Below are 22,051 nucleotides of genomic sequence, written 5' to 3'. Positions count from 1 at the left end.
GACTTGTATCACGGGTGACCTGGCTACTCACACAGAGCACACACACACACACAATGAATAGACATAGACATAAGTGTTCTACATTTTATTACGTTTTTGGACATCGGGTGGTAGGCCTATCTTTTAATGTATGATATATCTTCTGATATATAAACTGGACAAAATAATTGTATAAGATTTAAAATAAAATAAAAATCCATCTAGGCAACAAAATAATATTATTTTAGGTGGTGATGCTGATTCATAATGACCACACACAATGTCTGTATTGATAATAATAAGCACTGAAGTATTGCTGTATTACACAGTAGAGTAACAATGCTAAGCCTTGAATAGTCGGACGGGGCCACAGTGTCTCCCGACCCCTCCTGTCTCAGCCTCCAGTATTTATGCTGCAGTAGTTTATGTGTCGGGGGGCTAGGGTCAGTCTGTTATATCTGGAGTATTTCTCCTGTGTCCTGTGTGAATTTAAGTATGCTCTCTCTAATTCTTTCTTTCTTTCTCTCTCTTGGAGGACCTGAGCCCTAGGATCATGCCTCGGGACTACCTGGCCTGCTGTCCCCAGTCCACCTGGCCGTGCTGCTGCTCCAGTTTCAACTGTTCTGCCTGCGGCTATGGAACATGCTACCTGTCCCAGACCTGCTGTTTTCAACTCTCTAGAGATAGCAGGAGCGGTAGAGATACTCTGAATGATCGGCTATGAAAAGCCAACTGACATTTACTCCTGAGGTGCTGACCTGTTGCACCCTCGACAACCACTGTGATTATTATTATTTGACCCTGCTGGTCATCTATGAACATTTGAACATCTTGGCCATGTTCTGTTATAATCTCCACCCGGCACAGCCAGAAGAGGACTGGCCACCCCTCATAGCCTGGTTCCTCTCTAGGTTTCTTCCTAGGTTCTGGCCTTTCTAGGGAGTTTTTCCTAGCCACCGTGCTTCTACACCTGCATTGCTTGCTGTTTGGGGTTTTAGGCTGGGTTTCTGTACAGCACTTTGAGATATCAGCTGATGTAAGAAGAGCTTTAGAAATACATTTGATTTGATTTGAATAGTTGAATCATCACATAACTTATCTACAATACTTTTTCAAATAATCCTGCAGATATACAGTTAACTGCCAAAAGAAGGGAAACACCAACATAAAGTGTTTTAATAGGGCGTTGGGTCACTACGATCCAGAACAGCTTCAATGCACCTTGGCATAGATTCTACAAGTGTCTGGAACTCTATTGGAGGGATGCGACACCATTCTTCCGTGAGAAATTCCATAATTTGGTTGATTGTGGTGGAAAACGCTGTCTCAAGCGCAGCCAAAAATTATGTATATACTAACGATATACATGTATCCCCGCCATAACAATGGAAGTCGTTGTCGATAAAGCGGCATGGCGGGCTGTCTAGCTCCCGCCTATCCTTTCTTAGGATTGGTGGATACATCTCACTATTGTAATCGTTTTTAACCTCCTGTATTCAATGGCAAGAGATGCTATGCTATTAGCCTCATGCCATGAATATCCACAGCCAACTCGAGACAACTCAGATATAAAGTGTTTTTTCTCAATGTTGGCGAGATGTCACGTGTCCTACTTATATCAGTACACTCGTAACAACTTAACCATTACGAAACTTCTATAAACCTCAAGTAGCAAATAAGCCATACATGTTTTGTTGACCAAATTCGACACTCACTGGCCTCCATACAAAAACTCCTTGCTTGGTGGGCGAAACACGACAAATGCTGGAGGGAGGTGCCGCTTCAGAATCTCCCCTAAGTGTTCAATTGGGTTGAGATCTGGTAACTGACACAGCCATGGGATATGGTTTACATGGTTTTCATGCTTATCAAACCATTCAGTGACCACTCGTGCCCTGTGGATGGGGGCAATGTCATAACACAGCCATGGTAGCCAAAATAATGGCCTGCCCAACATTTGTATGCATGACCCTAAGCATGATGGGGTGTTAATTACCTAATTAACTCAGGAACCGCACCTATGTGGAAGCACCTGCTTTCAATATACTTCGTATCCCTCATTTACTCAAGTGTTTCCATTATTTTGGAAGTTACAGTACTTTCAGATAAAGCAGCATAAGACAAATGTTAATTACTGAATAACATATTCACAAATTAATTAGTCAATCAAATCCAATTAAAATCTGAAAATGTAAAAAATGAAAAACTTCAATGTCTTCAGTACCAAGTGACACACTATTAGCAATAATGCAGACAATATCTATCAAAAGCAGCAGCAGAAACTCCAAGGAGGCAAAGCACTTCACATTCAAATGCAATGTTCAAGTAGCATCATAACCACACCCAGTGACTAAAACACAGAGCCAACCAAGCTTTTACACCATAACATTAAATTAAGGATAGCTTTTAATTTTCTTGCAGGATTTAACATACGTTGACGGATCTGGCAGCAGGTGGGATTTCCACTGTATGCATTTTTCCCCAGATACATGAACCATGCATTTGATGATTTTGGTGAATAATTTACACATGCATGACATTTTTTCATAGGTTCAACCAAATGAAATGATGGGCAGAAAGGTTTGATAACATACATGTTACAATTTAGTTATGAATGTGTTACAATTTATGTCATATGAGGGTATGTAGTCCTACAATAACATTTACATAATGGATATGTGGATATTCCTAGGTCCTACAAAAACATTTACGGAAAATGTGGATATTCCTAGGATCACTTCATAGAAGTGATCTTCGAAATAAGATCTAAATAAACTCTATTACTTTCAAACTCATCTTGTTGTCTTTCCACAATCAACCTGGTCTCCTCTCTCACAATACCTTATTTCAACATTGCACTTACTTTTCTTATGACCCTTATAACCTGAAATTTTAGTCTTTTAAAATTGCACATCTCCACAGGGCAGTTTTTAAATCCAATGCATATATATGGTAAGTAAGAGAAACTTACCTACTAAAAAGCTTTGTTGTGAGGCTTACTAAAGTGTATTTCATAGCCCTATTAACCGTCTTGTCCAGCACAGAACTATATTGACACTCCCATGTTACAGGACCCAGGATAATCATCTCTGATTATTCTGTCACTTTGCATCAGAGTACGTTGTAACAGAGCCATATACTGTATATGACACATATGTCAGAGTTTTTCAACTTTGTTTCCATTGAACATGCCATACATATAAAGGCATTTTAATTAATTATATTCATTTACCCCACAATCTACTATTGTGTACCTTAGCAACGCTTCCCTTCCTCCTTTTTTTCGAACACATATGTGACGTTGGGTTAGAGCCAGTGATGTAGTGGTAAAAAACATAGGTGGGTAAACACTGATCGCCATTTGCGGTGAGTAATGTAGCGCTCCCTATACTTTCAATGCATTTTTCTGCAAAAGGTAGGTAAACGCTTGCACAAAATATTCTCCACTACACCACTGGTTAGAGCAGTCTCTTACTTCAGCCTTTGAGTAACATTGGCTAAGGCAACAGCAAAGGCCTGCACTGCTGAGAAAGGATACTGGAAATCCAGGATATATGCGTTCCCATCGATTCTGCCAAACTGCATCACCTGTAGAAAAACAGGGGAAAAGAGACAGGAAAGCAGAAATAAAGCTGTAAGGAAGGCCTGTTTGGATCACATCTGTGGGGCATAGGTACAGGTGGGCCTGTTGGCAAAATGTGTAGAATAGCATGACATTAGCTGTGAAAATGTAAAGTTTTCTCTTTGCCCCATGACAAAATGTGTAAAATTGCAGGAAGTTAGCTGCTTTCCCCAACCCCCTCAAAAATACAAAATATATATATATAATTGGCCCACCCAAATTTCTGCAGGCCCACCCACCAACGAACTTCTGGCTGCGCCACTGCTGCCTGGAGTTCAATTTGAGTGCTGACTCATCTCAGCCATAAACAGGGCAATGTGACAGTTGGTGGCAGTGGTGGGATCTGAACCCAGGCCTCCAGAGACTGGAGGCTAAACTTATATTTAAAGCAACCGCAAACAGATTTCACATTCTAAATTATATATAGGTGGTTCTTTTTTACAATGTATCTAGGTTTCTGTAAATAATGGAAGCCACATTTTACCTGTCTCCCGTCCAGCTCGATCTGAAAGTTCTTAGCAGACTCCTGAGTGACCCGTCCTCCGAAGTCCAACTGGTAGACCTGTGTGGCCTCATTCCAGAGTGGCTGCTTATTGGCCATGACATAGATGAATCCCTGGCTGCCCAGCCCGCGGTCCTCTCTCTCATTGGCCTTCCTGCACTTAATCTCCTCCAGTTCACTGGCCATCCTCAGGCTCCTCTTACTCTTCCAACCCTTCTTGGAGCTCTGGCTCTGGTTCATCAGTTCGTCTCCGCTGATGAAGAGCTCGGGCTCGCTCTCCGAACTGTCCTGGAACTCGCTGGTGGTACTGGTCCTGTTGAGCTTCTTGGTTTTGTTCAGCTGCTCCCTCTGGCCTTTGAGTTTCTTCTTCTCCCTGCCGCCAAGCCTGGGGCTGGAGATGAGGGAGTTGAAGTCGGAGAGTGCGCGCCCTTCCTTTTTGGATTTGCTCTCTGAGACGGTGGTCATGTTTGCAGCCTCGGCTCGGCTGTCGAGACGTTTACGACTTTTCTTGCTGAACATGTCGGACCCCTGTCGGTCTGGAACGGGGCTTTCGTTTAGAGAAGACGGCTCCTGGAAGCTACTGGCAGATTCCGCCAGCTCCTTTGTAGGGCTTTTGGATTTCGGCAGTTCGGTTGGTGGAGGAGGAGGAAGTGTAAGAGGTGGTGGGGGGGGAACAATAGAAGGAGGTGGGGAGAGGACTGGCTTCTCTAAAACCTGATGAGACTTGCTGGGGAGGGTGGCAGAGCCTGACAGGTCCTGCATGGGTAGGCTATATGGGTTCCAGGGGTGCAGGCTAACAGGGTGCAGCTGAAGCCCAGCACAGGAGGTGGCCCCTGGGTACATCGGGGGCAGAGGGCAGCAAGCTAGGTTGGCATGATTGGGAGGGTATCCAGGTGGCAAGACCAGGTTGGGGTCCTGCTGGGAAAACTGGGGGACTGGAGCAACTACTTCGTTGGGAGGGCAGGGTGGTGGAATGCTCTGCATGGACTGGAGTGGGGATCCATCCTGACCTACCCCTGGAGGGAAAGGTGACATGGAGATCTGGTAACCTGATGGGAAAGTAACAGTACTTGGGCTGCTGGGAGGTTTTGTTGAGAGTACAAAAGGCAGCCGTGTCATGTCCAGATGCTGAGCATTGCTGAAGATGATCGGGGGTGGTGGTTTGTGCGTTGGTGGTGGAGGAGGAGCTAAGATAGTCTGTTCTGGGGGTATCCAGAACTCCTCTGCAGTGTTTGGGTCCCACTGGTATGGTGGAGGACGTTTCAGAGTCAAACTAACTTCCCCAAGAGTCAAGTGACGACACTGCTGACTTAATGTCTCGTCTTCGGTAAAGGCAGAGTTCACATACACAGTCCTATCCCTGCTGTTATCAACAGGACTCAGCAGATTGTAAGATGACTGAGAAGCTTGAGGCGAAGTGCTTTTGGAGTGAACAATGATGGTGCTGTGATGAGCACCTTTTCCTGGTGGGAAATCCTGTCGCACTACAGTGCCTCCTGCGATGCCACTGCTGCTACTAGCACCACCACTAACACTGACACTGGTGCTGCTGCTGCTGCTGCTGTTGCTGCTGCACTGAGTGCAGGTATACAGAGCCGTGGGCACCCTCTGCTGGTAAGAGAGCGCTAGGGCAGCACTGTTGACCTTAGACTTGGTTGGTAGAGTCCTTGAAGCGTCAACCATCTGGGACACCTTCAGGCGAGATTCCACGTCTCGCCGGTCAGGTCGCAAGGTGGCGTGAATCATGTGACTACTGTCCATGCGCTGGGAAGGAGGAAGTGTCGTCGTGTTAATGTTAACCTGATTGGCTGGATCTGGGTAGGGGGGCGGGTCTCTGCTGGGTATGGAGTATCGTGGCACAGAGAGGCGGCTTAGAGTCGCTGAGCTGTAAGGAAGCTGGACTTTCTTACTGTCAGACGATGAGGTGACTTTAAGTGTGGCAGAACCTCCCATACCTTGAACAGCGTAGGCGTTCTGGTTGCGTATGAGTCTTCTGCGAGGGCGACACACCTCCTCTACATTCCCACTGCTGTCAAAGGTTGTGATCCTCTCGTATCCCATCTGGTACTGGAGACCAACTGGGTGGAGTGAGAACTCGTCTTTCTTCAGACACAGGTCTGCTGTGACCAGTATGTTGGGGTTGTCACAGTTGGTGATGAGGGTCTGAGGAGCGCTGGAGGTTGTGGCGGTGGCTGCAGAAACTACGGTGCCTGGGTAGGGTGGTGGAGGGTTCACCTTCCTCATCTGGATCTCAAGGGAAGTCTCTGCATCGAGGAAGGAAGGAGGTCTAGACCGTAGTGTGTCTGTGTCTATGAATGAAGGAGGTCTGGATCGGGAGGAGTCTGCATCGAGGAACAACGGGGGTCTAGACCGCAATGTACCTGTATCTGCATCAATGAAAGAAGGAGGTCTAGTCCGTATTGTGTCTATGTCGATGAATGACGGTGGTCTAGATCTTGATGTGTCTGCTTCGATGAAGGAAGGAGGTCTAGACCGTAAGCTGTCTACATCAATGAATGATGGAGGCCTGGATCGCGGTAGACTTGGCCTGCCCAGAGTATGGCTCTGAGTATGCCCCTGCTCTCCTCTTTCTGGTCCCAACTCTGCACTGGGGTGGGGTATCTGTTGCAGTACCTGGAACTGCTGCAGAGAGATGGTGGGATAGCCAGTAGGCGGAGGGGGCAAGGTGATCTGCAGCTTCAGTTGCTGCTGCATTTGTTGGTGCTGCCTCTGCATCTGTTGGTGTTGCTGTTGTATCTGCTGATGTTGCTGCTGCAGCTGCTGCTGTTGCTGCCTCATCTCTATAATCTGCTGTCGGATCTGCTGTTGTTGCTGCTGCATTTGCTGCTGCTGCTGATGCATTTGCTCATGCTGCAGCTGCATCTGTTGGTGCTGCTGAGCGATTTGCTGTTGTTGCAAGTGTTGGTGCTGCTGTTGGATCTGCTGTTGTTGCTGTTGCAGTGCCGCCTGTTGTTGTTGGTGCTGTTGTTGCAGTGCTTGGTGCTGCTGAGTCTGTTGCTGCTGCTGCTGTTGGATCTGCTGTATATGATGCTGTTGTAGTTGTTGATGTTGTTGTTGAATCTGCTGTTGCTGGTGCTGTAGTTGTTGATGCTGTTGCATTCTCTGTTGTTGTTGCTGCTGCTGCTGTTGGGTTAGTATCTGCTGTGGTTGTTTGGACTGTTGTTGGTGTGTCTGTTGCGATTGAGGACGTTGTTGTTGAGGTTGTTGAGGGAGGTGATGTGGAGGAGGAGGTGGAGGTAGTGTTCCAGCTAGGAGGGGACCCATCTCTAGCCCGTTAAAGATCACCTGTCCTGGGTTGGAGTACCTTCCTAGAGTCCCACTGTACTGTGCTGCTACTGCATTCTGACTGTGATCAGGCCCTGCAATAGAGGCTGAGGCTGCTGCAGCGGCCGCCGCCGCTGCTGCTGAAGCCGTAGCCGTGGGATTGGTCAAGACATCCAGCTGGATGTTCTGATTGGCCAGCAGGGATTGGACCAGTCCAATGCTCTGAGTGGGGGACATGGCTTGGGCAGGGCTGTGGATGGGTGCGATGGGGATGTTGACCGTACAGGGAGGGTTGTCACTTGTCACTCCAGATGGTCCCATCACTGAAAGACAAGTCAAAGAATATTCCAATAACTTTAGGTATTGTTATGTACTACATTCATTACTAAACAAAAGTCAACATCCAACCCAAAATTCATGTTAACTTGCAGTATCAATGAATTGTTAGTTCATTCATTCATGACTTACCTGGCAAGTCATCCTCATCCTCACTGAAGACGTTTGGGTTAAAGACAGGCAGGCTCATGAAGTCAAGTGATATTTTCCGCACCTCCGGAAGGTAGATTGTCATCTGCCTTGGTTGTAGATGGAGCAAACTGGTCTTATAGATAACTAAAACAGAGGAAAACATTTCTACAATCGAATTGGAATGAAATTGAGTCAATATAAAGGAATAATAAAAAATAAAAAAGGTAAATACTGAAAATATGGCCGTGTTTGATTTCAGTACATTTTTTGTCTCCAAATGTTTGTGATCTTACCTGCACCAAGATTAGCAGGTAGGAAAGAAGCAAGTCCAACGATTTTGAACTTTGTCCCCCAAATATTGGACGTGACTTGAGCAAGATAATTATGCTGTGAAATCAAGCAAATAGATTCATTTTTTTATTATGTAAAAAATTATCCAGAACCCAGAACCAAATATTGCATGCACTAGCCAGCTAACTATACCCGGTTTACGTCTGGGCACAGAAGTGGCTAAATCTAAACATGCAGAAACCACAGTTTCAGCACCTAACCACTAAAGAACCACTATACCAACGTTCCACACGACACATATTCAGACAATACCTCAGAGATTCCATCCATGGACATCTCTCGACGCGTCAAACTGGGAGATCGAATTGGAGGTTTCTTTGTTGGTAACCGGGGTGATCGTGGGCCTTCTTGACTAGCCCGGGACATTTTGGGAGATTTTCTAGATTCCATGTTCCTTCTACGCCAGATAACAAACAAAACAAACGGCAAAATCAAGGCAAAATAGACCAATTTAAAATGATTAACAAATAACATTTAAAACAAATAAAATGATCAGTAATGACAAATTGAAGAAGCTTGAACTTTTGTATAACATGGATCAGCTACTAAAGGTAATGGTTGGGATTAGGGTTGAATATGGTAAACATTAGTCTTATAACCTCATTCTTCCAGAGTCCAGACCATTGTAATGAAAGATACCTGGAAAGCTTGGGTGACCTGTTTCCTCTGGATAGTTTAGGCGACTTCTTCCCGACCCACTCATCACTCAACTCAATGTCGCTGGAGTCCGAACAGTTACAGCTGTCAGTCATGTAGGAGATCATAGCATTCACACACACCTCATCTGGAAAAAAAACAAGCAAACTAGTAAATAAACAAACAAACAAATAAAAAATGATATTTGACTCGACCTCTATAAACAGGTCAGAACAGTAGAACTTTAGGAAAAAAATACAATATACATGTGAACACACAATGGTAGTGTTGCCCAACTCATCATGATATACCGGTCTAAAATGAGCTGTTTGTGTGTAACATACTAACTATTTTTGAAAGCGCATTATAATACATTTTTCTGTGGCCAATCCCACCTGCTTTGCTGTCTGTTTTAGGGTCTATGATGATGAACTCTGGCCGTAGCTTGCTGATGCGTCTGCCTTTGAGGATGGGCACCAGACCACCTAGGTGTTCCAGGTAGAGGGTGTAACAGGGTCCCCCTGCCTCTGGGTTGTCCTCCGCTCGCTTCATGGTGCAGTGCAGCCTCTCGTTACCAGCAGTGGGGTAGCTGACAAAGTCCCGGATGTTGTTGGGATCAGGAATAGGAGGCTAGAGAAACAAGAGAAAAGCATTAACAGTTGGTTCCAATCCGCTCCCTACCCCTACCCCTTCCCCTTGGCCCTTACCCCTTTAGATCGTTAGGATCTGGATAGGTACACTCAGGGTAGTGATGGAGCTTCCAGCATATCCCCTGCACCTTACCGATCTACAAACATTGAAGGATTACGACCAAGGGGTCCTGTCATTTTGAAATGAACAAGTCCAGATGGCTTTGAGCTCAGATAATAACCTACAGTAGCCAACTGAATAAAGCTTATTTTACCTTGATGGTGGGTATGAAGGCGGTTGTGACGTAGGAACAGAGTAAGGAGGGCATGTTTAGTTTGTCCACGTCCCTCTCCTCCCGCAGGGCACTGGCGATGCCCTGTTGGCACAGCAGCTGCAGGCTGGCCACCCGGTGCTCCACCCGCACCACGTACAGCGCCGTGCCACACGCCAGGAACAGACGAGAGTCTCTGTGGCCCCAGCAGATAGTGGTGATGGGGCGCTGCAAGGCAAATGTTGACAAGGGAGGTTCCCAGTCAGCCCTGTTCTGTTGTATTCACATTCTATGGAACCTTGATTTCTGGCTTTTTCCATAGCCCACTGAACTAGACTTGGAAGTGTGGCGACAGTACATTTCATGTCAAGTATACTTTCTGTTAATATTGTAGTTATTCATTGAAGATTTCAGATGACTTATAGAATTTGACTTATACGTGTTAGAGGACCTCCCCAGAAAGCAAAACTGGTTGAAATTATGCCATCAAACAGATTACAACCAGTTTGTAAATATCATACTATAACATTTCAGAAAAGTTAATCAAAGAGGGGAGCTCACCTGGGCAGGTGTTTCTAACGTGTAGATATGTTCTCCTTGGACATTGTAGAATTTGACCAGGGCGTTCCTCACGATAGAGTCAGAGGGGACTCCAGGGAGCCCATGTCTCTCCATCCCAGCTACGGCCAGGAGGTCCCCCTGAGAACACCACTGGACCTCCACATCTGGACAGGAGGAGCTCAGTCACAACACATTCGGTCCGCCCACACATAGAAGATTGAAAAGGTCATTACCTTTGAGTCCTGAGCGGATGACGGTAGGAGCGAGGTCATCGTAGTTGTTCATCAAACTGATGTCTCCTGATATGAAGCTAACTGTCAGAAGGGGCTTCAGGATACGCACTTGGGAGAGAGAAATACACACATTAGCATCCTGGCCAATGTGCACGATCATAGTGTTCACAGTAGAGGTAAAAATGTTATCACATCTCTTTTTTTTTTACGTTCGAGAGAGGTACAAGACAGGGATGTTCTCTCTCTCGCTTGATCTTTTACAATGTCTTACCTTGAGGTGGGTTATTGTCATAAGACTCACCGTCACTCTATGTGCCTATAGAATCAGTGGCTAAATGATCTAAATAACCACACTATCTTGCATTATCATTAGTACAGTATCTTACCCTGAGGTGGGTTATTGTCATCAGAGTCGGTGTCGCTTTCTGTGCTGTCCTCCACTAGGAAGCAGGGGCAGTTCCATGACATGCCGACGATGCCATCTGACTCGTGTAGCAGGACATGGGCCAGCATGCGACCATGACAGTCCATCACTATCACCTGACCGTCGGCTGTACCAAACAACACCTGAAGTAAAGGCAGTTGGCAGGAATCATTATTTTCTGAGAGAAAACATCAATGGGTGTGGTTTCCTGGACAAAGATTAAACCTAGTCCTAGACAAAGAGTAAGTAAGCCGTGTCCGAGCCAGAACAGCCCATAGGGGCAGGAACCTATCAAACTTTTCTGCAGCACAAGGCAGCTTGATGTACAAGTACATCTCCTGGACAGGCAATAGACAAACAAGTATGCAAGAATCTCAAATGAACATGCTTTTTAGTCAAGGCTAAATCTGTGTCCCCGAAACCAACAGATTATTTCATATATCAACAAAAAGGTCAAAGATTTGTTTGTAAAAGGGCAATAAATGCTAAATGGTTTTGTTCGGGTTCAGCCAGAAACTAGCTTAGTTCAGGTGTGCCTACCTGTTGATCGTCAGGTGTCCAGATGCCACAGGTAATCTGGCTCTCCAGGTTGATCTCTGAGGACCAGTGTCTCTGTCCGCTGACTGACCCCACCAGGACAAACCCATCCCTGTAGGCGATCAAGGCCTGAGTGCCATCATGGGACCACGTGAAATCACTCACCTGATGGGAGAGATTAGACATGCATCCATTATATTATCTTTCCAGCATTACATAATGTTTTCACCAATACATTATCTTTCCCAATAGAAATATAGTAAAAATATCCTACCCGGGCATCTTATACCTACCTGGGCACCACGGTCATTCACTAACTCTACAGACCACCGTCCCTCATACTGAATCCAGACGAAGATGCCTCCCTCCATGTCACACGTGGCCAACTTCTGAAAGGGCTCATTCCAACGAACCAACACAACCTGCAAAGGGAAGTATGCAACTGCTATTATACTCCACGAACACAGGGGGCTCTCTAGGAATGTGAAAGTGGAATACAATTCATATTCAACATGAGATGCACATGCTGAATGAGAGAAAGTACAAAACAGTCCACTTCCCCCACCTACTCTACCTAGCCTATTTTATACTGACACAAAATGCTCTTTTGTGATGATTGTCAGATTAAATATGGGTGTTTATATGAGGGTGTCTTTTAAATAATTCTGCAGATGAACGCAGTATCGGAAAATAACAAGACCCACCTCACTGTTGTGTCCTCGCAGGTTGAAGTTGATTCTCTGAGGAGTGTTCCTGTCTCTCCTGCAGTGGCTGGATGTGAACGTCACGCCCACCACCCCTCTACTGTTCCCAGTGGCCAACCAGCCCTCCTCATGGTAGCGCCGCTGGCACACAGGCTTGTCCTTCTCGCTCTTGGGGACCCGGCCCTTCCAGGAGAGGCAGAGGATGTTGGAGTCGCTGCAGAGTATGGGACCATGTTCCACAGTAGCCAACATCCCTACTGAGTGACCAGGCTTGGAGGTAAGCAGAGGAGGGGAATATAGTGGAGGTTGGTGTCTTTCTTCAAGGGTATCATTGACTGACTTGATTTTTTGTTTGTTTTTCCGTTTGTGTTTTTATATCACTCTTTGTTCTGGATTATTAGGTAGGCTAATGTGCTTTGGTTGTTTCTCCAAGAGGTAGGCCTAGCAAACCATACAATACAGTCAAGTCATAACTCAACCTTACTAGGCAACGTATGACCAGGTAATGTAACATAGAATAGAATAGAATTATAATAGCCTACACGTTACTCACCTCATAGTTCCTGGACATTGTCGACTACAATTCCTCCTTTGTAGGTGGTGTCCATGTTTCCATTCAGATGGTGGGTGCACTAAAGAGTGAGATATTTCCTAATTCCCAGATAGAGCAAATCTGTCACTGAAAAGATTGAGAGCATCACACAGCATTCAGGTTACTACACGGAGACAACCTGGTCCTCATGTCTTGAAATGTCCATCCTCATTACATGGTGGCCTATGGCAGGTCTATTCAATAGGCCTGTGTCTTCATGAAGTGATTCCAAAAAAGTGTCTGAAATACTGTAGCTACAGTATGGAGATATGCAGTTTGATGACTATTCTGTGTCAAATAAAAATAAAAAGCTAAAGAATAAATGTGGCTTTTTTTATTCCAAGTTATCCATAGCCTATATAGATTCCATCGAAAGGGTGCAGCCTTTAAACAGGAAAAGCACTGCCTTGTCCATTCAGTGCATCAACCTTGAAACATATCCTACTCTCAGCTATGACATGGGAATGTCTAGAATCCTGGTCTCTATGCAACACTGCATTGAACATTCTGAACCGAACACTCTTGCCTTCGTGTCTCCATAGATACGGAGAACGTCAGTCTGTTACGTCATTAACACGATACTAATTCAATAAAACTTGTAGATTTCAATGAATAGACAGAATAAGAATCATCCCTTAAATGGCAGGACGCGAAAGAAATAACCCACCAACCCACAATATGTCCAGTATCCACCGGCTATATTTTCCATATTTACAATAAGATGGATAATCAATGAATCAATCAAATCGCCATGTCATAGTGAATGAAAATACATTTAGACTGAACGTAATCGATCGAACTCATCCACCGCTATTCGTTGAGATTGAATCAGTGGAGAGGAACCTGTATAAAAAGGATGATGTCCCTCGTTCGTTTGCTTTTATCTGACCAATTCCAATTCTGACAAAATATGCAGGACACCTACACGAACAAGATGCAGAACTCACTTGATCAAATATAAGGTCGCTGCCATATCCTTCATCTGCGCAGTCCACCATAGATTTATGTGAAAGTGCAGTCGCGTTGCCAGGCTGCTTTCTGCTGACGCTCGGTGCCCCTTTAATGCCGGTTGCCATGTAGTTTTCATTGTCATGTAGGCGTCATTGGGTGCGTTCCAGGTTGACTTTATTGTCGTCACGCTGCGCCGATCATCAGATCTCACAAATCCTAGAGAAGTGTTCAATATCTCAGAAAACATGTCAGTGTGATATAGCAATCTTCTGAGACCCGCAGCGTGAATACCAATACCAATACCCAAAGACATGCTACTTGCAGAGAAAAATCAGTTGATTAGAAAAGAAAATATCAATGGTGATCTCAGTGGGTCAACAGATTAACAGATGAAGATATTTCTCCAGCAATAATCTGAAATAATTTTGCAACAAAAACAGAAATATATAAACTCAGCAAAAAAAGAAACGTCCTCTCACTGTCAACTGCATTTATTTTCTGCAAACTTAACATGTGTAAATATTTGTATGGACATAACACGATTCAACAACTGAAACATAAACTGAACAAGTTCCACAGACATGTGACTAACAGAAGTGGAATAATGTGTACCTGAGCAAAGGGGGGGTCAAAATCAAAAGTAACATTCAGTATCTGGTGTGGCCACTAGCTGCATTAAGTACTGCAGTGCATCTCCTCCTCATGGACTGCACGAGATTTGCCAGTTCTTGCTGCAAGATGTTACTGGCCTAGCCCTCACCCTCCGATCCAACAGGTCCCAGACATGCTCAATGGGATTGAGATCCGGGCTCTTCGCTGGCCATGGCAGAACACTGACATTCCTGTCTTGCAGGAAATCACACACAGAACGAGCAGTATAGCTGGTGGCATTGTCATGCTGGAGGGTCATGTCAGGATGAGCCTGCAGGAAGGGTACCACATGATCGAGGAGGATGTCTTCCCTGTAACGCACAGCGTTGAGATTGCCTACAATGACAACAAGCTCAGTCCGATGATGCTGTGACACACCGCCCCAAACCATGACGGACCCTCCACCTCCAAATCGATCCCGCTCCAGAGTACAGGCCTCGGTGTAATGCTCATTCCTTTAACGATAAATGCGAATCCGACCATCACCCCTGGTTAGACAAAACCGCGACTCGTCAGTGAAGAGCACTTTTTGCCAGTCCTGTCTGGTCCAGCGACGGTGGGTTTGTGCCCATAGGCAACGTTGTTGCCGGTGATGTGGGGTGAGGACCTGCCTTACAACAGGCCTACAAGCCCTCAGTCCAGCCTCTCTCAGCCTATTGCGGACAGTCTGAGCACTGATGGAGGGATTGTGCGTTCCTGGTGTAGCTCGGGCAGTTGTTGTTGCCATCCTGTACATGTCCCGCAGGTGTGATGTTCGGATGTACCGATCCTGTGTTGTTACACGTGGTCTGCCACTGCGAGGACGATCAGCTGTCCGTCCTGTCTCCCTGTAGAGTTGTCTTAGACGTCTCACAGTACGTACATTGCAATTTATTTCCCTGGCCACATCTGCAGTCCTCATGCCTCCTTGCAGCATGCCTAAGGCTCGTTCACGCAGATGAGCAGGGACCCTGGGCATCTATCTTTTGGTGTTTTTCAGAGTCCGTAGGAGGCCTCTTTATTGTCCTAAGTTGTCATAACTGTGACCTTAATTGCCTACCGTCTGTAAGCTGTTAGTGTCTTAACGACCGTTCCACAGGTGCATGTTCATTAATTGTTTATGGTTCATTGAACAAGCATGGGAAACAGTGTTTAAACCCTTTACTATGAAGATCTGTGAAGTTATTTGGATTTTTACTTATTATCTTTGAAAGACAGGGTCCTGAAAAAGGGATGTGTCTTTTTTTGCTGAGTTAATTTTTTTAAGTAATGTTGCTTTTATGGAAAATCATCCCTCTTCTCTACAGACATATCACAGAAACTTTCAGATGTATAAAATGTAGATAGAGCACATAAGACTGGATAATAACTACAACTTTATTAACAACTTTATCAACATATCACAGAAACGTGGGCCATAATAGACAATCCTCTCGACCCTTCATCTTCCTGTACATAGATTCCATTGGGATACACACAGTTTTTCAACATAAACATAACCTATGGTCAGTCAGAGCACAATCTATTTATTTAGTTTTCTTAGATAGTAGACTGAATAGAAGGCAGGGTGGACGATGGCCCAAAGAAGGACCAAAGGTCACCTTACTCAAAACTGAACAGTTCTCCATAAGACAGGAAGCCTATACTGTAATAACCAGTCAACCTATGTATCCCAGGCAGCATATGGTGACATCATCAGGTGCATGTCTCTTGAAAGGCATTGATGACACTGTCATATGTGGGAGGAGGAGTCTGTGTGGGCAGGAACCCTTTAAGACTGCTGTTTCCCAACCAAAAAGAGTTCCGTTGGGGTTGAGTTGGCATGAGGGAGGCAGTATCTTCTGCTGATGAATTGGTGGCAGTAGTGTCATGAAGAGGCAAGGTATCCTGGTTGTTAGTGTCACCCTCAGACCCGTCACCTTGACCCATCCTGCTGCCCTTGGGCACTGGTCGGAAGGTGGATGATCCTGAGCTGGTCTTCTTCCCCAGTGGACCAACCGGCTCCACCGATGGTTGTCTATATAGGCTCAGTATACCTCCTCTGAGGCTGTTGTCGCTGTGCCGGTCGAACACTGTGCTCCGGTAGAGGCCTTGGCAGTTGGCCATGGGGTTGTGTGAGGGCTGGGAGGTGGCTGAGCGGTGCTGCTGTTTGGGACGCCTGGTAATCCGGGTGGAGGCTCTGCGTCTTGACAGCCATGTTAGGAGGATGTAGATCAGCGCTCCAATCAGGAGGCCCAACAGCATGGACAGACAGAAGGCTAGGACTAGGTTCCCTGGAGGAAAAGGAGGAAGATATTAGACAACTTTTTTAGATTTTCCCTAATTTAATGTCACCGTATTTGAGGTGAACTGATACTGAATGTTGAATGCTGTCGTAGTGGGGAAAGCTGGGGAAAAAAGAGATCATTACAAGCAGGGCGCAATCAAGTTGATATTTGATTGTAATGACATCATTGCAACAAGTTTTGCCTGTTGGGGTTGATCAAAATGGAGTGGCAAGGAACTCACTTGTTGGATAAATTAGTTTTCAGATTCAAAATGCCAGTAAACATTTCTTGACAAATTACAAATTGCAATGATTGCTTCCATGGTCCGCAATTTACATTTTCACAAATGAGAAACCGACAGTAGTAAATCGACTACTCAGAGATGTTCTCATATCACTTAATGGACGGGCTGTAGGTCAAATTTAAACAATAACTTTAATAACACATATACTGTAAACACAGAACTACACAGAAGTTGAGTGGTCCTTTGGTAGAGCATGGAACTTGTAACGCCAGGGTAGTTGGTTTGCTTACCGCGAACACCCATATGCAAAATGTATGGATAAAAGCAATAAAAGCATCTGCTTAGTGGCATATATCAGTAGTAGTAGTATTATATAAGACTAATGCAGTAATTTTAAGGTAGAATACTCATATCCCTTAATGAAAAATAAACACATTAAAAAGGCAGGCTTAAAATTCTTACCAATGTTAAATGATTTTAGTATATCCAGAAATGGATTTGTCTCATTGAACGCCATTATAATAACGAAAAGAAAAGTAGTTCACATCCAAACTGAGAACACTGCAGCACATTGAACTGGACTCTTTTCAAGACAGGCTGCCTGCTTGGTCCATTTCTTCCTGTCTGTTTTGTTTGCAATAGTGGAAACGTTGCTGTCATGCTTCCTGCCTCTCTCTCTACTTTTTAAAATTAGCTTGTGCTTTTCTTATCTGCGTGGGGCAGAACTTTGGGAAACAAGGCTGCTTCCTCTGACATCATTTCCTCTTGATTAATGAACAATCAATGTTCCTCTTGAACAATGGCCTCTTGTTGTGAGTTTTAGATCAGGAGCCTTTTTCATGTTATACAGTGTTTTAAGGGTATATTGTGTAAGGTATAGTGAAAGGGGCAGTGAGGATATAGTGTACATAAATATAATCACAACCCTCTGTGGCCCACAATAATCTCATTGTTTCCAAGTGTCTTGCAAGGGTTTCACTAGGGATATGTACGATAAGCAACCCTAACAAAACGTCACTGTCCAATAGAACGTCTGCAGTGAACACTATCAAGTATACAGCTTCTGATGGGATTTCCTTCAATTGTTGTGCTCCCTAAACTCTAAACCTTCGTTAACTGCAGTGGCAGGGTTGGGGAGTAACGGATTACATGTAAGGGATTACAAAAACGGTAACTGTAATACGTTACATTACCAGCAAAAATATTGTAATCGGATTACAGCTACTTTTGAAAAACTTGATTACTTAGAGGATTACATTTACATTCAGAAAGGCTGTTTGCAAAAAAATATCATTGACACTTCTCTGTTTTCTTAATGACATTCAAATCAGCATAGAAAAATGTGCACTTTTAAATTTATTCCACTTTGACCCTTGCCTGATCTGACTCAACGTATGGAATAAAAGTGGGGATTTAATTGCTCAATCTAATTCATGCTGATAATTTTTTTATCCGTAGGCCTAATGGACACATGCTCGAACCCACACACTTTTGATAGACTTAAAGGGGCAACCTGTAGCTGATACATCAATTTTTGGACTTATAAATTACACTACCGTTCAAAAGTTTTGGGTCACTTAGAAATATCCTTGTTTTCCATGAAAAAATACATGAAATTAGTTGCAAAATTAATAGTAAATATAGTCAAGACAATGACAAGGTTATAAATGATTTTTTATTAAAATAATAATTGTCCTTCAAACTTTGCTTTCGTCAAAGAATCCTCACTTTGCAGCAATTACAGCCTTACAGACAACTGGCATTCTAGTTGTCAATTTGTTGAGGTAATCTGAAGAGATTTCACCCCATGCTTCCTGAAGCACCTCCCACAAGTTGGATTGGCTTGATGGGCACTTCTTACGTACCATACGGTCAAGCTGCTCCCACAACAGCTCAATAGAGTTGAGTCCGGTGACTGTGCTGGCCACCAGCTGACTGCTTCTTCCCTAAATAGTTCTTGCATAGTTTGGAGCTGTGCTTTGGGTCATTGTCCTGTTGTAGGAGGAAATTGGCTCCATTTAAGCGCCGTCCACAGGGTATGGCATGGCGTTGCAAAATGGAGTGATAGCCTTCCTTCTTCTAGATCCCTTTTACCCTGTACAAATCTTCCACTTTACCAGCACCAAAGCACCCACAGACCATCACATTGCCTCCACCATGCTTGACAGATGGCGTCAAGCACTCCTCCTGCATATTTTCATTTTTTCTGCATCTCACAAATGTTTTTCTTTGTGATCCGAACACCTCAAACTTAGATTTGTCTGTCCATAACACTTTTTTCCAATCTTCCTCTGTCCAGTGTCTGTGTTATTTTGCCCATCTTAATCTTTTATTTTTATTGGCCAGTCTGAGATATGGCTTTTTCTTTGCAACTCTGCCTAGAAGGCCATCATCCTGGAGTCACCTCTTCACTGTTGACTTTGAGACTGGTGTTTTGCAGGTACTATTTATTGAAGCTGCCAGTTGAGGACTTGTGAGGCGTCTGTTTCTCAAACTAGACACTCTAATGTACTTGTCCTCTTGCTCAGTTGTGCAGCCGGGCTTCCCACTCCTCTTTCTATTCTGGTTAGAGCCAGTTTGCGCTGTTCTGTGAAGGGAGCAGTGCACAGCGTTGTACGAGATCTTCAGTTTCTTGGCAATTTCTCACATGGAATAGCCTTCATTTCTCAGAACAACAATAGACTGACGAGTTTCAGAAGAAAGTTATTTGTTTCTGGCCATTTTGAGCCTGTAATCGAATCCACAAATGCTGATGCTCTAGATACTCAACTAGTCTGAAGAAGGTCAGTTTTATTGCTTCTTTAATCAGATTTTTTTTTCTCCAGCTGTGCTAACATAATTTCAAAAGGGTTTTCTAATGATCAATTAGCCTTTTAAAATTATAAACTTGGATTAGCTAACGTGCCATTGGAACACAGGAGTGATGGTTGCTGATAATGGGCCTCTGTACGCCTATGTAGATATTCCATAAAAAATCTTCAGTTTCCAGCTACAATAGTCATATACAGCATTAACAATGTCCACACTGTATTTCTGATCAATTTGATGTTATTTTAATGGACAAAAAATTTGCTTTTCTTTCAAAAACAAGGACATTTCTAAGTGACACCAAACTGTTGAACTGCAGTGTATATACAGTGGGGAGAACAAGTATTTGATACACTGCCGATTTTGCAGGTTTTCCTACTTACAAAGCATGTAGAGGTCTGTAATTTTTATCATAGGTACACTTCAACTGTGAGAGACGGAATCTAAAACAAAAATCCAGAAAATCACATTGTATGATTTTTAAATAATTAATTTGCATTTTATTGCATGACATAAGTATTTGATCACCTACCAACCAGTAAGAATTCCGGCTCTCACAGACCTGTTAGTTTTTCTTTAAGAAGCCCTCCTGTTCTCCACTCATTACCTGTATTAACTGCACCTGTTTGAACTCGTTACCTGTATAAAAGACACCTGTCCACACACTCAATCAAACAGATTCCAACCTCTCCACAATGGCCAAGACCAGAGAGCTGTGTAAGGACATCAGGGATAAAATTGTAGACCTGCACAAGGCTGGGATGGGCTACAGGACAATAGGCAAGCAGCTTGGTGAGAAGGAAACAACTGTTGGCGCAATTATTAGAAAATGGAAGAAGTTCAAGATGACGGTCAATCACCCTCGGTCTGGGGCTCCATGCAAGATTTCACCTCGTGGGGCATCAATGATCATGAGGAAGGTGAGGGATCAGCCCAGAACTACACGGCAGGACCTGGTAAATGACCTGAAGAGAGCTGGGACCACAGTCTCAAAGAAAACCATTAGTAACACACTACGCCGTCATGGATTAAAATCCTGCAGCGCACGCAAGGTCCCCCTGCTTAAGCCAGTGCATGTCCAGGCCTGTCTGAAGTTTGCCAATGACCATCTGGATGATCCAGAGGAGGAATGGGAGAAGGTCATGTGGTCTGATGAGACAAAAATATAGCTTTTTGGTCTAACTCCACTCGCCGTGTTTGGAGGAAGAAGAAGTATGAGTACAACCCCAAGAACACCATCCCAACCGTGAAGCATGGAGGTGGAAACATCATTCTTTGGGGATGCTTTTCTGCAAAGGGGACAGGACGACTGCACCGTATTGAGGGGAGGATGGATGGGGCCATGTATCGCGAGATCTTGGCCAACAACCTCCTTCCCTCAGTAAGAGCATTGAAGATGGGTCGTGGCTGGGTCTTCCAGCATGACAACGACACGAAGCACACAGCCATGGCAACTAAGGAGTGGCTCCGTAAGAAGCATCTCAAGGTCCTGGAGTGGCCTAGCCAGTCTCCAGACCTGAACCCAATAGAAAATCTTTGGAGGGAGCTGAAACTCCGTATTGCCCAGCGACAGCCCCGAAACCTGAAGGATCTGGAGAAGATCTGTAGGGAGGAGTGGGCCAAAATCCCTGCTGCAGTGTGTGCAAACCTAGTCAAGAACTACAGGAAACGTATGATCTCTGTAATTGCAAACAAAGGTTTCTGTACCAAATATTAAGTTCTGCTTTTCTGATGTATCAAATACTTATGTCATGCAATAAAATGCAAATTAATTACTTAAAAATCATACAATGTGATTTTCTGGATTTTTGTTTTAGATTCCGTCTCTCATAGTTGAAGTGTACCTATGATAAAAATGACAGACCTCTACACGCTTTGTAAGTAGGAAAACCTGCAAAATCGGCAGTGTATCAAATACTTGTTCTCCCCACTGTATATGTATTTATATATATATTTCGTCAACCATTTTGAAAAGAAGGTCGACGACATCCGATCCTCGTTTGCTAAGTCAAACGACACCGCTGGTTCTGCTCACACTGCCCTACCCTGTGTTTTGTCCTCTTTCTCCCCTCTCTCTCCAGATGAAATCTCGCGTCTTGTGACGGCCGGCCGCCCAACAACCTGCCCGCTTGACCCTATCCCCTCCTCTCTTCTCCAGACCATTTCCGGAGACCTTCTCCCTTACCTCACCTCGCTCATCAACTCATCATTGACCGCTGGCTACGTCCCTTCCGTCTTCAAGAGAGCGAGAGTTGCACCCCTTCTGAAAAAACCTACACTTGATCCCTCCGATGTCAACAACTACAGACCAGTATCCCTTCTTTCTTTTCTCTCCAAAACTCTTGAACGTGCCGTC

At 44.5% G+C, this 22,051-nt stretch overlaps 2 protein-coding genes across 2 annotated transcripts; both read right to left on the bottom strand.

Moving 5' to 3' along the window:
* Window positions 1-70: 70 nt before the first annotated feature.
* LOC139553208 (tubby-related protein 4-like) lies at window positions 71-13,858 on the bottom strand. Its single transcript, XM_071365263.1, has 16 exons — window positions 13,743-13,858; window positions 12,757-12,882; window positions 12,204-12,473; window positions 11,793-11,921; window positions 11,503-11,664; window positions 10,925-11,105; window positions 10,539-10,646; window positions 10,306-10,469; window positions 9,748-9,972; window positions 9,239-9,473; window positions 8,847-8,991; window positions 8,460-8,604; window positions 8,150-8,243; window positions 7,857-8,000; window positions 4,086-7,711; window positions 71-3,567 (listed from the first exon to the last, which is right to left on the bottom strand). The coding sequence occupies exons 2-16, from the start codon at window positions 12,772-12,774 to the stop codon at window positions 3,451-3,453; spliced, it is 5,763 nt and encodes a 1,920-aa protein (XP_071221364.1). The 5' UTR covers window positions 12,775-12,882; window positions 13,743-13,858; the 3' UTR covers window positions 71-3,450.
* Window positions 13,859-15,739: 1,881 nt separating this feature from the next.
* myct1b (myc target 1b) lies at window positions 15,740-17,584 on the bottom strand. Its single transcript, XM_071365262.1, has 2 exons — window positions 17,350-17,584; window positions 15,740-16,649 (listed from the first exon to the last, which is right to left on the bottom strand). Exons 1-2 carry the CDS (start codon window positions 17,402-17,404, stop codon window positions 16,072-16,074), a joined length of 633 nt encoding a protein of 210 aa, XP_071221363.1. The 5' UTR covers window positions 17,405-17,584; the 3' UTR covers window positions 15,740-16,071.
* Between the last annotated feature and the right edge of the window lie 4,467 nt (window positions 17,585-22,051).

This window comes from Salvelinus alpinus, chromosome 25 (genome assembly GCF_045679555.1).
Source record: "Salvelinus alpinus chromosome 25, SLU_Salpinus.1, whole genome shotgun sequence".
In the NCBI taxonomy this organism is placed as follows: Eukaryota; Metazoa; Chordata; class Actinopteri; order Salmoniformes; family Salmonidae; genus Salvelinus; species Salvelinus alpinus.
Note: the sequence above shows the minus strand (reverse complement) of the source record. Positions and strands in the feature narration are given on the sequence as shown.

What these genes read in the sequence shown, in the direction of transcription:
- myct1b (XM_071365262.1), bottom strand. Translation starts at nt 17,404, where the DNA reads ATGGCGTTCAATGAGACAAATCCATTTCTGGATATACTAAAATCATTT. An exon ending in ACTAAAATCATTTAACATTG is followed by an intron (nt 16,650 to 17,349) that starts GTAAGAATTTTA and finishes CTTTTCCTCCAG; the next exon opens with GGAACCTAGTCCTAGCCTTC.
- LOC139553208 (XM_071365263.1), bottom strand. An exon ending in GGACACCTGACGATCAACAG is followed by an intron (nt 11,106 to 11,502) that starts GTAGGCACACCT and finishes CCTTTACTTCAG; the next exon opens with GTGTTGTTTGGTACAGCCGA. An exon ending in TCGAGCTGGACGGGAGACAG is followed by an intron (nt 3,568 to 4,085) that starts GTAAAATGTGGC and finishes GTTTTTCTACAG; the next exon opens with GTGATGCAGTTTGGCAGAAT.